The following is a 17,819-nucleotide window of genomic DNA, read 5'->3' on the forward strand; positions in this document are numbered from 1 at the left end:
GTTTATTCAATTTGTCCCATCGAACCACAGTCGGACCGCCCACGCACCCATCATGAACGTTACGGAAGATGTTAGATCTTCTCGTGTTCCCCGGTCGAACTACTCTTGCTTCCCGGTCGATCATCAATCGCTCTGCTGGAGTGACGTTCGGTTGCGGAGCAGAGCGAGAGTCTGTACGCACCTTTATGAATTAAATTATATTTTTTACTCATAAAATTTGTATACTATATGTTAGGGAAGGTTTATGTAATGAGAAAACAACGATTATTATGTTATTCAAATATTTATTGAAATCTAAAAAAAGTATGAAAAACTAAGAGTTTACAAAGCTCACATAAAAAATTAAATGTATATCGCATTATAGTTTCATATATTGAGATTTATTTATTGGAATGTTCACAGGCTATTATAAGCTATTTATGTATAAATTTGTATTTATCTTTGTATAACAAAGTTGGAGAAACCCTGAATCTTAAGTAACCAATTACATCATGTTTTACTAAGATTAGAAAGCCAATCAGAGGAAGGCTTACAAATTGTTAAAGGAAGAGATGAGATTTTTCTGAGAACTGCTTCTCTCTGGCTGGTGATCTTGACCTATACGGCAGCACAGGAGATAGGGTCTCTTTCCGATTAATTTTTTAAAAGCATCAAGCCAATCCCTTTTTTAAATATCAAGTATGTGTAATTAATGTTTGATTATTTGTGAACTCAGTGTTTGTTAAGGAGTTCTTAAATGTAATTTATTCCTGTAAATATATTTTTAATACTGATAGAAATTTGTACATAATCTTGACCATACACGAGCCCTGCAGAGTCGAAAGGATCCGGATAATTATTGGAGATAATTAATTATTCTATCAGAACTTCAGAACATCATTATAGTAGGCATATAGAACTAGAGTGATCTATATAAAAATATATTTAATACCATTATAAGAAGCTTATTTCCGTGCACGGCACGAATCCACATATTTATGGTACCCTGAAATTTTAAACTATTATTTTTATTAATTATTATTCATTTATCAAAGTATGTTCTATTAAGTCTATAGACTGAACAGGTTCCAAGTTGTTAAATTCTGAACCAACTTGAAGTTTCACATACATCTGTATTAATAAAATATATATTTTTACAGCTCACAATATTGTGAATGCTAACAAATCCTGTGATAATTATTAAAATATTAGAGAATTTATTTATTCAAAGAAAATTATATTTATCAAGAAATATTTTTGTCTATGTTATGTTATGGGAATATATTTGTGTTTTATGTCAGCATACAAAATTCTAGGAGTTTTTATTATTTTCCTAATTCATCTCGTGATATACAGTTTGAGCTGTCTTGGTACCAAGCATTCTTATTCTGCAGCATATATAATTAGTGAATTAATTAATATTGATCTTATTCAGAGCACTTATTACTTATCATCCTTTGATGATAATAATACTATTCAGCCAGCAAAATCTTACTGATATTTATATTAATAAGTCTGCAATATATCATATAAGGATCCAGTGAACTTCAAGAACTGGCGTTGTAAGTTTCAAGGAATTTCGAAAGGATAAATTGGTGCATACCTGTATTCATGACGAGCGTTTTAAGGATCAATTAGAAAAACCATAGTTGATTTTCATTATTCTCGATTGAATATATGGTTACTGATAATCAGTCACCAACTATCTTTTTGACTTCCTTATCGGTATTCTTCAATATCTTCACGAGAGCAGCGGTAAGAATTATTGATCATCAGTTATTGAAACCTATGGTGATTCATTATATTGAGAGTATTCGTGTATCTACTACTGAGCTAGAGCTGTGGTCTGAACCCAGCATATTTGCGAGCCGGACGGCCTTAACTTTTTGCAAATTTATTTGCAAAATAGGGATCTTAACAGCTGCACTAGTATATATCCAATATACTATTTCTTGTAAGAATATCACCCAACATGGATGGCAATATACCATTTCACAATACAAATTCACAATTCATTCAATAGTGAAGAATACACAGGAACAATTTTAATCATTCCAAACACAATGGAATTAGAACAATATTATTTTTGTATTCTTGAACTCTTATATTAAATCCTTATTTCTGAACTTCGGATGCATTTCCGAATTCTGATTATGTCAATTTCCATTTTTCTTTATTCTTTAATTAAGTATAATATACATCTACAATATATTAAAATTAAATATATCTATTTATCCCATGAATTAAAAAAAACATGAATAAAGATCTTACTAAAAGCTATTTATTGCAAATTAATTTCAATTCGATTCATTTTAGAAAATATATAATAATTGTAGATTGTAGATTCGTATGATTCTACTAGGAGTCATATTTTATTCTATGAATCAGTGACTTGAGCATAAATAGGGATTATATTTATAATAATATTTGTATATAATAATTCAACTGTAATTCTTTTTAATTCTTTTTTGAGAATAGACTGAATTTTAATAAGTACAATTGACAGCCAGTACTTGATTTTTACAGCTCAAACCTTTTATAACTATCAATTGCTTAGGGATTTTAGGTATTCAGCCCTAAAACGTATTGAAGAGTAAGTTGACTAGAAGCATAAAACATTACACTACTACAAAAACTACAAAACACTACACTACTGAACACTTGTGCTAGAAGGAATTCCTTTAGTATGTTTCCTCAGATGTCTTTTTAAACTACCTAAACGAGCACATGCATAGTTGCAAAATTCACAGTTGAAAGGTTTTTCGCCAGTATGTGTCTTGAGATGATCTTTCAAAGTATTGGAATGTGCACATGTATATTCACAAAACTCGCATCTGAATGGTTTTTCTCCGGTGTGTTTTCTAATATGTCTTTTCAAATGGGATGAGCTAGAACATAAATATTCACAAAACTCACAACTGAAAGGTTTTTCACCGGTATGAGTTAGCAGATGTTGTTTCAAATTACTCGATTGAGTGCATGAAAAGTCACACAATTCACAACTGAAAGGCTTCTCTCCAGTGTGTTTTCTGGTATGCCTTTTCAAATGAGTTAAATTAGCACATGTGTAGTCACAGAACTCACAACTGAAAGGCTTTTCCCCGGTATGTGTTTTAAGATGGTCTCTGAAATTGCTTGAATAAGCACATTTATAGTCACACAATTTGCAGCTGAAGGGTTTTTCTCCTGTATGTGTCCTAAGGTGAGAATTCAAATCACCGGAACGAGCACATGTATACTCACAAAACTCACAACTGAAAGGTTTTTCACCAGTATGAATTATCAGATGGGATTTCAAATTGCTTGGTTGAGTGCATGCATAGTCACAGATTCTGCATCTGAAAGGTTTTTCTCCACTGTGTTTTCTGGTGTGTCGTTTAAAACTTTCGTTCCAGGGAGTTTTAAAGCTACACTGAGTACAACTGTAGAGTTTAGTTTTTCTCACAGAGATAGATGGCTCAATACACGTTTCCACTAAAGATATTGCAGGTGCATCGTCATCAATGTTCCGTTGTGATGTATCAGCATAGCCGGATGTGCTGCTAGTAGAAGGCCACGCCCCCTGTTTACTCTCCACTGTTCCGCTCATCAGTCCTTGATAATCTTCTTGAGTTACTTCATTATCCTCTTGCTCAACTGCAAATATCAAAAATACAAACCATCAGTGATAATAATAATAATATCGAGTGACCTGGCTGGCTCAACTATTCATCATTTCCATCAGTGATGAAATTTGGAGAAGTTTTAACATTGAGGATACGAATCATCTAAAGCGGGCCATTCACTGTCCGATTTCTGACCGGTTGTAAGACCAAGAGTCGTATCTTCCACCACTCACGCTCCGATTGGTTGTCCGCGATTTACTCCGACATCCCCACTTACGCTCCAAATCGATTCTGACTAGGCGGTTGACCTTAAGAGGTTGGATAAGTCGGGTGAACTGTTTACCCGACTTGTCCAATTCGTCCGGCACTAACGCCCCACCCACAACAAGCCCATGCACGGTCCGACGACGAATCCAATATTGAATATTGAGCATCAAGTTGGGCAAAAAATCGGATAGTGATTAGTCGCATTGAAGTAGAGAGATAAAAATGTGGCTCATTTGGATCTCCTGTCAAGCCACCATTGCTAGTATCTTGTTTGTGTCCTAGATTGCTTCAAACCACTGGTGTTTATACCATGGTAAAACAAAAGCTTTATTGTGTTTTCCAGCCACCACTGATGTTTTCCTGATGTCCTCCCACTGGTGACCTAGCCTGGTGTCCTAATGTAATAAGGGCCTAAGCTCCTAAATTCGTAGTATACAATCTGTGTGGTATCTGCTAGATACATAATATGTGGTGTTACAATATCCACTTTTTCTTTGTAGGAATACTACAATAATATACAATACTACTAATGTATTAATACTACAATGATTATTAAAATGGAATATAAATCATTAAGTACCCTTTTTACATTTCTGTGGTCTGACAAGTAAATCCCTAGTTTTTCGGTGCGGTGGCGGGAAGCGGTTGTAGGAAGTCAACTGCGCAGGCCTGACTGCTGTATACTAATTATAAAATTGTGGCTTGCGAGGCTTGTTGACTCAAATAGCTGGCAACAACTTAGCTGCTTGACTAATGTTATTACTATGCATAGTAGCGTATTGATGCTGTGGATGGAGTAAATGGGTCCAGGAATCAATTCGTGAAATTGCGACTTTAATGCCCGGTTTCACCAACCTTGATCAAAATATAGCCTAGCCATGGTCAATTAGACCATAGTCAAAATTTGATCACTCATTCAAACATACAACTGTTCCACCAACCTCGGGATTGATCAAAACTCCGTCGGTCAAATCTGAACATGGTCAACACTTGTAGCTGTACTTTTCTAAAGTTGGCCAACATGTTTGCTGGCTTGCTATTGGCTACATCTGATTTTGATGGATGGAAATTACTGAGATATTGCAAATATTATTCAAATGCTAATGAATTAATAATTATTATTAAACGAAAATCCAAATTAAATGCTGTAAAATAGTAAATATAGAAACACCCCATGATACTTATATCAGTTTTGCTTCTCATATTCAGAGGGTAATTTTCGCGCTGAATGCACTTTCTACTCTACCGTCAGGCCGTCAAAAATTCAGATTACTGTACTTTTTTCTGTAATTACTGTACTGATTTTTCTCCATATTCATTATTTCGGGGCGGGCCCACCGGGCCCCCTTCTTACATACGCTCCTGGCACAGACGTTTTGTATAGTCACACATCTATAATAATATTTCAAATATGAATTGAATACTCTCGTACAAAGAGATTTACAAATCACCATCAATTTTGACAATTTTTTTATGAACAAAAAACATTCCAATTTTACTTTGTAATAAAAGAGTAAAGCAAATCTTTAATTCAAAATCTTCCTTAATTTTCTATACTGTAATAATTCACTAATTGGAAGATTCCGAGAACGAACCTAATAAATAATTTACTACAACTAAATTCAATCGCACTAAAAACTTTGAAATTTTTCATTGCGTCAAAAACATAGGGTAACCTACAAACAAGCAAGGAAATTGATCGAACCAGTCTTTTGACCGTGTTCAAATAATTTGATCGCCCGTTGAGCGGCAGTCAAACTTAACCATTGGTTTGACCGTGGTTAAACTTAACTGGTGTTGGTGGAACGAATTATTTCTTATTTGACCAGCTGATAGACTTTAACCATGTTCAAATGCCTTGACCAAGGTTGGTGAAACGGGGAATTAGTAATTGAGTTTACAAACTATTCACTAACAATTCGAAATGCATCAATACGTTCAAAACGTCTTGCTCTCAAATTGAAGAATCATTGAACTAATATGTAAATTAATGTATGGGGTTTGCATCGAAAACACGCCGTGAGGCTAACAGACATCGTTATTTAAGTGGTCGATTCAGACCTGAAGTACATGAGTTAAAACTGAGAGTTCTAAAGAGTATGTGAGTTAGAGATAAACATAATAATTAAACTTGATTTATTGACTATAATTGAACTTACCATACACTTCTTCTTTGATGAATACTTGACAGAAGTTGACTGGATGTTGTTTGCCTTCATCATCATTATCATTGAGTGGAAATTGATTGGATGTGCTGTACTCTGGCGCTGGTTCTTGCGTCAAATCAATCTCCTGATCAAAAACCGTCGCCATCTGCAATATTCACAATGTAGCACAATTAATAGTCTGGCAAATCATGTACAAGCACAACATAAAACTGTCGTAACGCAAACGGTAATACTATGAATGATAAGCCTATACTACTGTTATAACAAACCTTTCTCCCTATGTTCAAGTTTGATACAATTACCTCAAAATCAAGTAATTTAATTTCTGGGCCCATTGCTGTTAATACTTCTGATGAATGACTTCGCTGCCAGTGATAGCTCAATACTTTTCGCAGACGACACCACAATTATGTCAAGAGGTAGAACAATGATCTGAGACTGGAGGACTCAAGCATTATTTTTGCGGATGACACCACAATCATCGGTAGGGGTGATGATCGGGTCCCACAGCAGCAAGATGGAGAGCGCAGCAACTCTGCGCTGAGGCCAGGGACTGGTTCTCCGCAAATAAGCTCCTCAACGAGGGAAAGACTCAGAAATTGATGTGTACTCTTGGCAGCACAGATCTAAACCAGGCACCTGCCACCCTCGTCGGATTCAGTATAGATCCAAAGCTGACCTGGGAGCATCATATTCTTGGAGTGTGCATGACGCTGTCAAGAGTCATATATCTTTTCAGGAAGTTGAGAGCCCAGCTGAGAGTCGAGCGGTTGCTGATGTTGTACCATGCAGTTTTTGGTAGTCGCATACTGTGTGGAATATTGATTTGGGGACATTCGCCACAAGCCAGAGACATTCTACTGGTCCAAAAGAAAGCTCTCCGAATCATCACATATAGGGATTAATGAGAGTTTAAATAATGAGTAACAACAACTTATCAAATTTGTTCAGCTTCGAGGATCTTGATTATTTTGAAGAAATAAACGATGAAGTGATCAACAACAGTCAACAACTTTGTGCAGCATTGAGTTCTTGTGATTTGAGCATCTTCTGTCTCAATATAAGGAGTATCAGAAGAAATTTTGATGAGCTGATGATTCAATTGTGCGACATTAATTTTTCTTTTGATGTTATTATTCTAACCGAGTGCTGGATTAGGACTGAATTTGTACTCCAGTCCATTCGAGGATATGATGTATTTTCCACCATAAACAACCCATTACAAAATGATGGTGTAGTTGTTTATGTTAAAGATAGTATAAATGTACAATGTGTTGAGCTACATATTAACCAGGCAAATGTCCTACATATTCGGTTGGATGCAGCAGAAAAAAGTGGAACATCCTTGCAATATACAGATCACCGTCCTTCAATGATATTACAGATTTCCTGAGTGACTTGGAATCGATCCTGAATGAGTTAAGAGGGCAACAAGTCATATGTGCCGGAGACATGAATATTAACACCCTTCAAATTCGTCCACATCATCAATTGAATGACTACTGCGATCTTCTAAGCGAGCATGGGCTCAGACTCTGCATTAAACAAGCAACCAGAACTACAACAGAAACTGCTTCTTGCATAGATCACATTGCTACCAACTCCAGAGATAATCTTTTTCCAATCATTTATGAATCAACAATAACTGACCACTTCACCACAATTCTAGGAGTGCAACATATTTCGAGAAATAGTGCAAATGAAACTGGAACACATGAAATAAACGAGAAAATAGACATTAAGAGCTTGAAGAATGAACTACTGAATGAGGAGTGGATTCATGTTTTAGAAGATAATAATCCAGATACATCTTATGACACCTTCTTATCAACTCTGAGACAACATATACAAAATAATATCAAGCAGCATCGGCGGCAGAAGAAGTACAAACCCATCAAACCATGGATCACCAGAGGTATAGTAGCAGCAATAAGAACCAGAAATCTACTCAACAAAAGAAGAAAGGAAGACCCAAACAACATTAACTTAACCAACTTCTATCGTCGGTATAGGAATACACTCACAGCTTTAATTCATGAAACAAAGGACCAATACTATAGAGAGAAATTGTATGAAGCTGGAAAGGATAATAAAAAAATGTGGAAAGTAATCAAAGATGCTACTGACTCTAAATCAAAAACAAAAATGAAATTGAATGCTATTAAAATAGATGATAGGATTTTCAATCTAAAGGAAAATCCAGAAACTGTGCTCAACCACATGAATAACTTTTTCACAAATGTAGGTGAAGAAATGGCGGAGACAATAATAGATTCCTTAAGAAAACCACTAGACCAAATCATATCCCAATATAAACCTGTTACAAGAACTCTACACTCCATCTACTTTCACCCAGTAACTGAAGATGAGCTTCTTGAAGCTATTAGTAGTTTGCGAAATGACAGTGCTCCAGGACTTGATGGAATCAATAATAGAACATTGAAGTCGATAAAAAATGTAATTGTAAAACCATTAATTCACATATTTAATTTAAGTCTGTCAAAAGGAATTTTTCCAAAAGCTATGAAAGAGACATGTGTTAGACCATTACATAAAGGAGGCGACAAAACAAATGCCACCAATTACAGGCCTATTTCACTTATAAGCAATATTTCTAAGATTTTGGAAAAACTGGTAAAGAAACGTCTTGTGAATTACATGGAAAAAAACAACTTACTATCTAGGAATCAATTTGGTTTTCGTGAGGGGAGGAGTACAGAAGATGCGGTATTAGAATTGTCAAATTTTGTCACAGATAAGCTAGAAAATAACAAAAAATGTGCAGCAGTGTTCCTGGACCTAGCAAAAGCTTTTGACACTGTTAATCACAGTTTGCTGCTGAAGAAATTAGAAGCCATGGGAATTAGAGGAGTTCCTCTAGCATGGTTTAGATCATACCTCTGTGACCGGCGTCAAAAAGTCAAAGTTGAAGAACATCTCAGTTCAGAGGAAACGATGAAGTTGGGATTCCCCAAGGAACAGTTCTTGGGCCAATTCTGTATTTGGCATATGCAAATGAGCTATGTTCAATTAAGATAAGAGGAAGAGTAATAGCTTTTGCTGATGATACGTGTATACTATTTGAAGGAAACACCTGGGAGGAAGTTTTTAATCTGGCACAGGAAGAATTGATCAAAGTCGATAAATGGTTAAGAGAAAATTTGCTTACAGTAAATGCAACAAAAACGAAATTTTTAGCCTTTTCTCTGACAGAACGGACGAGACCACCGGATTCTTCAATAATCCTGCATCACTGTGGAAGCACCAACAACCCGTGTGATTGCCCTTCAATTCAACAAGTCAATGAAATAAAATATTTAGGAACAATAGTGGACAACAAATTCAAATGGGACAAGCACATTAATCTATCAATTACCGGATCAGGAAGCTTCTCTACAAATTCTATCAACTCCGTAAAATCCTCAACTATGAGACATTAAAAACTGTTTATTTTTCTTTAGTGCAATCAATTTTAAGATACGTCATAATTATCTGGGGAGCTACGAATTTTACACATGTTGAACCTCTCTATAAACTTCAAAAACGAATACTAAAAATAATAGGCTTCAAGGAGAATCAATTCCCCACGAACATTCTTTTCAAGGACAGTAAAGTACTGAGTGTAAGACAACTCTACATCCAGGCTATCATCACGCGAATGAGGAGAAACAACGAACACATAAGACTGGCAGATCATAACCATCAAACAAGGCAGAGAAACACGTATTCAATAGTACCAAGGATGAACACTACATTTGGGCAAAGAAACTACACATATTTGGGACCAAAAATTTATAATTCAATACCAAGTTACATTAGGGAAGAATTCAATAGACACAGGTTCAAGAAAAGTTTATTTTCATGGTTGGTTGATATTGGAGTGGAAAATTGTGAAAATTTAGTTAGACTGTAAATATTGAAACTATTTATTCTTCATTCCACTCTTTACTGTTTTTCATTTTTCTAAAAATAACCTTTCTTATTATTATCCTTAATAGAACATTAATATTTATTTACTAATTCCATAATTTTGTTTGTTTGTATTATACATTTTTACTAATTTTATTATAAAAAACTGTAATCCCATATCAGTGAATGAAGTTTGTAAATAGTAATTATTACACGCAATAAGCAACTAATTACTTATACCCCAACACATATAATATATAGTGGGGTATATATTTATTCATTGAAATTATCATTTATTCATTGTTGAAACACCGCTGATTTATGTAGTTATATTACAATACTATATTATCAATATTCTAATGTTGCATTCAATCTTCATTGTAATTAATAAGTTTTCATAATATGTGAAATTTGCTGCATAATTGGCTGTTGTACTGTAATTTATTGTAGATTCGTGTATAGACCAGAATGTATTGTAACTTACTTGAATAAATTTGAATTTGAATTTGAAAAAAATAGCAAGTGTGATGGATGCACTATGGGCCCGTTCTGGGTACATGGAATGTGGTAAATTGTCCAATTCACAATTTACCAGGTAAAAAGTTCCGCGTCCCATGGGAAGAATTTTGACAGATTCTGTACCAGAAACCAGTTCCAAGTTCCTGCCCCACAGTCGAAGCGTGGTAAATTGTCCGGCCTGGTACAGTTCCAACTATCTGAGCTCACATTGGTCGATCGAATTGTAGTCTGCTTGCTTCTCTGCGCATGCGCTGATTGTTTGTTTACCATAGCATAGCCATAGAATACATAACTAACAAAATGATGTTTAATAACCATTCGTTAAATGAATTTTTTCTATAGAAAATTTGAGAGTAATGAAATGAAAGAAATGCACACTTTTCTAGACGGTAATTTTGTAAAACAGCCTTTCTTCATTCACGCAGCTAGTAAATGACACATATTGGTGTAAATCAACTTTAAAAGTGCGCGCCAAAAGCTTGAACCAACTATTTAGAAATGGCGTTCCATGGGAACATTTTGTACTAGTCACGTGATGGATCAATTTACGATTGGAACTGGAACAATTTACTGTACACAGAACGTACACATTGCCAGCCAATCTTTCGCAGATTGGGCATCCACACAGTCTATGGACACTACATCTTGGCTCCACTGCTATATGTGAGGAGTAACATCACAACGCTACATCGGAGAGAGCAAGTGCACTCCTACAACACTTGGAGAAGGACAAATTTGGATGTGCCGCACTGTCGTTTGTCGAAGGTGAAGGACTGTTTCCCCGTGCTGGCGATGAGGATGTTTAACCACCTGCCAGAGCTGATGAGGGCGCGTCTGGTGAACATCTTCAGGTCCTCCTTGTCTAAATGGCTAATTGAAAAGAGTTTATATAATATCGGTAACTTCTTTAATGAAGATACTTTTGATCTGTAACACTCCCATCATGATCAAGTAAAGTGTGGTCTGTTTGACCAGTGTTTTTTTATTTCTCATGTTGAAATATACTGTCTGACGCGAACTATCCAGGAATGAACCTGGTCTTTGATCGAGAGAATGGATAACCATGGAACAGGTTAAAGAAATGAACGAAATGCGCACACTAGAGGCAAAGTTATGGTTCTCAAAACTTGGACTGAAGTTGAATGAGGACAAGTCTCAGTTAGTCATCTGTTCTATGAAAAACGACAACACTCTTATGGCCAATGCCCCAGTCAAGTTTCTGGGTGGATGACAAGCTCACATGAAGTCAGCACATAGTACGGGTCTGCATCAAACTGTCCAGGGTCATTCATCTGCTGCGGAAATTAAGATACATTGTCTCCAGAGATTATCTGATGATGGCTTATTATGCGCTGTTCCATATCCACATCAATTATGGTCTCCTTTCTTAGGGACATGCTTCGGCCTACAAGGATGTACTTTTGCTTCCTTATCCGACTTCCTAGAGCATTGCAGACAACTCTTCACAAAGATACAGATAATGACGATGTAAAGCCAATATGTCTTTAGCTTGCTGTTGCATGCAATGAGTGGTGCAGAACACCGGGAAAAGAGAGGCGAAATACATAGGGAGAAATACACATTTCCTCCACAATATCGGAGGAAACCTGGAAGTTCCACGCTGCAGGCTGTCAAGGACACAGAAGAGCTATCAAATAGCAGCACTAAAATATTTTAACCTTCCGGCAGTCGCGCTGTTGTAAAAAGTACAACAGTGTTTTTTTGCTGCACTAAACTATTGAATGGGGTGGTGTCAGTGAATGAGTCACCTATGCATTCCAAAACTTTCCCTCCATCACTCCACTGAGTTGCAGTATCAACCGAGCAATGGTTCAGCCTTTAGGTGCCATTTAGTCGCGACAGTGCATAAGATAGGGAAAGACTGTATACGGGGACAGTAAACGAACCAATAACACAGAATTGATGGCTTTGCTTGATGTACCTTATTGGGCTATGAAATGGTAATCATCCAAATGTTCATAGGCGTAAAATAATCCAAGAAGGTGGAAAAAGTAATTATACAATTATTAATTAATATGTTTTGATAGTAAACAGAGTACATAACACTTGGAAAATTGGATGTTGTAAAAATACAACACGCGACTGCTCGTGTGATTGAGTAGGGCGCGACTACCGGAAGGTTAATGACTTGCCTGATTGCATCAGAAGTGAAAATATCACCAGCTTCAGGTCATTGATAAGGAGGGCCCATTTATGCTCCGTCAGAGTTGGAGGACGAGCCACTTTTCCCCGTCCTCGTCCTAGCAGGCAACGACCGTAATGAAATTGTCACTGACGCAGTCTATCTGGATCTACCCAGTCAAGGACCAAGACAACAAGTATCAAGTTAGTAAGTACCAAGTAACAATCCTAATTACCCAGTCATAATGTATATGATAATCTTTTTAATCATTCAATTATTCAGTCTTAGATATTTTATCTTTCATCGACATAGGATCCAAAATAAATAGGCTATATTTTCATTTAAAAAAAAATTTGGTGTGTAAGTAATAACTTGCCTAAGACATGGAGGTAGTTAAATATAAATATGTATTTACATTTCATTTTTATTGATGGCATGACGTTATATCAATACCACTAGTGTGGGTAATAGATGATAGGCGTGATCCGTCAAGTGGATTTAGTAGTTGGAGCCTAGATAGAGATCCCCGGTTCAATCCCGGCGTAGAATCGTAATGCCTAAATTATAATATCGGGGCACCGAGCTTCGCTCGTTATTTTTATTTATTGATAAACAAAACACAATTCTCTAAAATGATCGTGTTTATATTTTACAACTGGCTATACGTCAGCCTATGAATTTCGAATGGGATGCAATATTTTGATTTTCCAAAGAATCACTCGCTCACTTTTTACTATCCACAGACGACGAAAGTCTCAGCTGTTTCAGCCAAAGATGAATAAATTATCCTTTTAATGTCGTTCTGCGAGTTTCCCCAAGGATAAGACCTAGTGCAATCGAATTTTTATATCATAAACCTACTATGTTCCAAATTTCGTGAAAATCGTTAGAGCCATTTTCGAGATTCGTTGAACTTAAAAACCAGATATAAAAATATAAACAGATATACAGAAATTGCTCGCTTAATATAATAGGATATTCAGAAAAGGTGGGTGAGTTATTTCATCTTGGGTAAAAAAGTTTTGTATCTAGACCTAAATAGGCTAATGTTATAAATAAACTTATGTTATAGTAAAATAATGTTATAAAACTCAATTTTAGGTTAAGTTAATCTACAGTACCAACAAAAACAGTTCTGTCTAATAACTTACTTTGCTACCCATTTTTGCCGATACAATATGTATTTTATTCTAAAGCAATGAAAATTATATTAAACTCTAGCATAAACTAAATAAAATTGGTGCATTTTAACACAACAAAATTGACAGTCAATTATTATATCAAAACTGTCAAATTTTCCACTGCCTTCTAGGGTTTCTAGCCACTGTAGACGTAGATTGACGTCTGCAAAAGGCGCTTCTGAGTATATCATGTCTAATTGCAACATCTTAGTAAAGTTGAAATTGCTTGAGTAGAAAGTAGCTGTTTTAAAGTTGTTCGAAAAATGCAGGTGTTACCCGTGCATTGCATTAGTCTGCTAACAACACAAATAGATTACATAAGTGATTTATTTTCCTTGCTGATGATTAAGTCTTGAATATTTTTTTCTAATTATTAGGATTAAGATTTTAAAATTGATAGAAATAAGCCTATAATTCGGTAAGAATCTCGGTTGTGAATCTTTACACAAAGTTTCAAATTGACCAGTTCAGAGTTCAAGTTCAAAGTTTCAAGTTGATAGTTCAGATATGATAACCATTTTTCAACCAATAATAATCTTTTATTCATTTCATTATTTTTCGGAATAATTTTTAATATTAAATTTTGTATTGTTTTTACTGGTTTTAGAACATTTGTATATGCACCACCCCAACCCACAATACCATATTGGAGCAATGACTGTGCCAGTGCATAATACACATCTTCATGACTTTCATAGGCAAAACAGAACGTAATTTCACAAATAAATAAATAAGTTTTCTAGATCGTGTAGTAAGCTGCGACAAATGTACATCCCACTTTAAATGCTGATCAACCATTACTCCAAGATATCTGATACTGCTAACCTTCTCTATTTTATTACAATTAACTGAACACCCTAAATCTACATGACTAAGACAATTTGGAGAATGCAAAACAAGTGACATATTAACTGGCTGATTCTGTATATTCAAGGAAAAAGAGATGTATTTTGTTTTGGACAAATTCAGAGTCAGTTTTCTTCTATCAAGCCATTTTTTTACTTCTCCCAGTCCCCTAGCAGCTGAGTCATATGTGCTAGCCCAGTTTTCTTCATGAAAAATTAAAACTGCATCGTCTGCAAATGACAATATTTTCCCATTGATTAAATTAAGGTTACAAAAGTCATTAATATAGATCAGGAAGAGGCAAGGTCCAATCACTGTTCCCTGCGGGATTCCCATTTTAACAGATTTATATTCACTAACAGTGTTATTGACTCTAACACATTGTTGCCTATTCTTTAAATAACTGCAAAACCATCCCAGTGCCACATCCTCAAGACCAAGGCTACGGAGACAATCAAGTAGACGATCATGAGGCTTGCAAGGCTTTTGCAAGATCAAGAAAAATAGCTATTTGTCTCCTACCTACATCCAAGTTTAAGATTGTTTCTTGAACAAAAGCAGCAATTGCTTCCTGTGTTCCCATCCCCACTCTAAAACCAAATTGATTTTTTGACAGAATATTATTCACTTCCAAAAATTTATGTAGCTGTCTCTTTACACATTTTTCAATTATTTTAGCCAAATTCGAAAGTAAACTTATAGGTCTATAGTTGGTAATTTTCCTTTTGTCTTGTGATTTGAATATTGGTTTTACTACAGTTGTTTTAAAAGAATCTGGAAAAATACCTTGTTCAAAGCTTACATTAATAATGTGTTTGAGTGGAGAGGCAACAATACTTTTAACAGATTTTAAAACAGATACAGTAATGCCATCATGACCAGGCCCAGATGCACCTCTAAGACTCTCGATCGCCTCCACAACCTCAGTCTCTGATACATATTGAAAAGTAAAATAATCTTGCGGATTGTGGGGATTGTCTGGTTGCAAATCATCACCAGGCTCACTAGGAATATTTTGTACCATTTTCTCTCCTATAGAGATGAAAAAATCGTTAAAAGCATTAGCACATATATTGGGATTATCCCTAGCACTATAGACATTACCATCAATTTCAATTTCTTCCAAACACTCCTTCCTTATTTTACAACCAGCTACCTCCCTAACTACATTCCAAGTCCGTTTTACATCATTTCCAGCCTCCTCAATTTTTCTGCTATAATACAATCGTTTAGCTTCTCTAATAAGGACTGTCAATCTATTTCGATAACTTCTAAAATAATTTCTCAGATTTAAATTGAATGGTTCCTTTTTACATTTGTTAAATAGAGCTTGCTTTCTTCTAATAGAAAATACTAAACCTTGAGTAATCCATGGCTTGATTTTTTTAAACCTCGAACTAGATTTGTCTACATTTATAGTGGATTTTTCAATATAGCTTTGTAGAGTAGCTACAAAGTTATCTGTTGAAACATTAACATTTGTTGAAACATTTCCCTACTAGAAAATACAGACTGCCAGCCCTCAGACTGGATAAGAGACAAAAGCCTATCATAATCGAGCCTGGTGGCAACAAGTGGCAACTGAGCAGCATTGTTAGTCAAGTCTATTTCACAACGAACCCTAAGAGAAGTAACATAGTGATCAGTAATACAAGTCTTCAATACCATGGGTTCAATGTGCTTATTAGTGTGAACATTACCGAAATAATGATGTAAACACGAAGGTGTTCACAACACCTTAGTTCATAAACACGAAGTATGGGTAGTAGATGATAGGAGTAATCCGTCAAGTGGATTTAGTAGTTGGATATCGGGGCACCGAGCTTCTCTCGTTATTTTAATTTACTGATAAACAAAACTTAATTCTCTAAAATAATCGTGTTTATATTAATTTTACAGCTGGCTATACGTCAGCTTATGAATTTCTGGGATGCGATATTTTGATTTTCCAAAGAATCACTCGCTCACTTTTTACTATCCACAGACGACGAAAGTTACAGCTGTTTAAGCCAAGGATGAATTATTATCCTTTTAATGTCGTTTAGCGAGTTTTCCCAAGGATGAGACCTAGTGCAATCGAATTTTTATATCATAAACCTACTATGTTCCAAATTTCGTGAAAATCGTTCGAGCCGTTTTCGAGATTCGTTGAACATAAAAACCCTGATATAAAAATATAAACAGATATACAGAAATAATTGCTCGCTTAATATAATAGAATATTCAGAAGAAGTAGGTAAGCTATTTCATCTTGGGTAAAAACGTTTTGTATCTAGACCTAAATAGGCTGTTAAAAATAAAACTCAATTTTAGGTTAATCTACAGTACCAACAAAAACATATGTGGCTAATAACTTACTTTGCTATCCATTTTTCCGAAACAATATGTATTTTATTCTAAAGCAATGAAAAAGATATTAAACTCTAGCATAAACTAAATAAAATTGGTACATTTTAACACAACAAAATTGACAGTCGATTATAATAATCATTATTATTAGGATCAAGACGAGATCAACCATGTATAACATGACAGTCAAAACTGTCAATTTTTTCACTGCCTTCTAGGGTTTCTAGTCATGTCTTCTGAGTATGTCATCGCGCTTCTGAGTATGTCATGTCTAATTACAACATCTTTCGTAAAGTTAAAATTGCTTGAGTAGAAAGTAGCCGTTTTGAATTTGTTTGAAAAATTCAGGTGTTACCCGTGCATTAATCTGCTAACAACACAAATAGATGGCATTACATGAGTGATTTATTTTCCTTGCTGGTGATTAAAAGTCTTGAATATTTGGGGGCACTTTAGTTTATGGGCCGCGGAATCTAGCATTGAGACCTACAAAGATCGATAGAGGAGATCAAGACGAGATCAACCATGTATAACATTGTTGTCGATTTCCAAGGATTAGCTGAAAAGACATGATGGAAAGTTTAAAATTTTTATATCAATTTTTATTTTTAATAATTTTTTATGGCTACAATATGTTTAAAACAAGTGCAATCTTATGTAAAAATTGACGAGGAATCCAATGAAACTAATTTTAGGTTCGTAACTTTAGTAGTTTTTGAGATATTGCAAAAAATGTGCAAAAAAGTGCAATTTTTTGTTTAAAAGCGGTGAATCTGTTTGCATGGTGATTGATAGGTATTTCAAACTATTGGATTCAGTAGAATGCTAAATTCTGAAGAAAAAATGTCCAGTC

General features: G+C 35.2%; 1 protein-coding gene across 3 annotated transcripts; it reads right to left on the reverse strand.

Annotated features, from left to right (window-relative positions):
* Window positions 1-16: 16 nt before the first annotated feature.
* Window positions 17-17,172, reverse strand: LOC111044868 (gastrula zinc finger protein XlCGF8.2DB-like). Of its 3 annotated transcripts, none has more exons than XM_039434736.1 (3): window positions 16,976-17,172; window positions 6,011-6,164; window positions 17-181 (listed from the first exon to the last, which is right to left on the reverse strand). In XM_039434736.1, the coding sequence occupies exons 1-3, from the start codon at window positions 16,985-16,987 to the stop codon at window positions 72-74; spliced, it is 276 nt and encodes a 91-aa protein (XP_039290670.1). In that variant the 5' UTR covers window positions 16,988-17,172; the 3' UTR covers window positions 17-71. The 3 variants fall into 3 exon arrangements, with proteins under 3 accessions (XP_039290670.1, XP_022185806.2, XP_039290668.1); XM_022330114.2 differs by lacking the exon at window positions 17-181 and adding an exon at window positions 1,849-3,615 and having other exon boundaries at window positions 16,976-17,114; XM_039434734.1 differs by lacking the exons at window positions 17-181; window positions 16,976-17,172 and adding exons at window positions 1,849-3,615; window positions 13,742-13,878.
* Between the last annotated feature and the right edge of the window lie 647 nt (window positions 17,173-17,819).

Source organism: Nilaparvata lugens, chromosome 8 (genome assembly GCF_014356525.2).
Source record: "Nilaparvata lugens isolate BPH chromosome 8, ASM1435652v1, whole genome shotgun sequence".
Lineage (NCBI taxonomy): Eukaryota > Metazoa > Arthropoda > Insecta > Hemiptera > Delphacidae > Nilaparvata > Nilaparvata lugens.

Coding starts and splice junctions, on each gene's coding strand:
- LOC111044868 (XM_022330114.2), bottom strand. Junction 3,616..6,010: donor CATCAAAGAAGAAGTGTATG/GTAAGTTCAATT, acceptor TGATATTTGCAG/TTGAGCAAGAGGATAATGAA.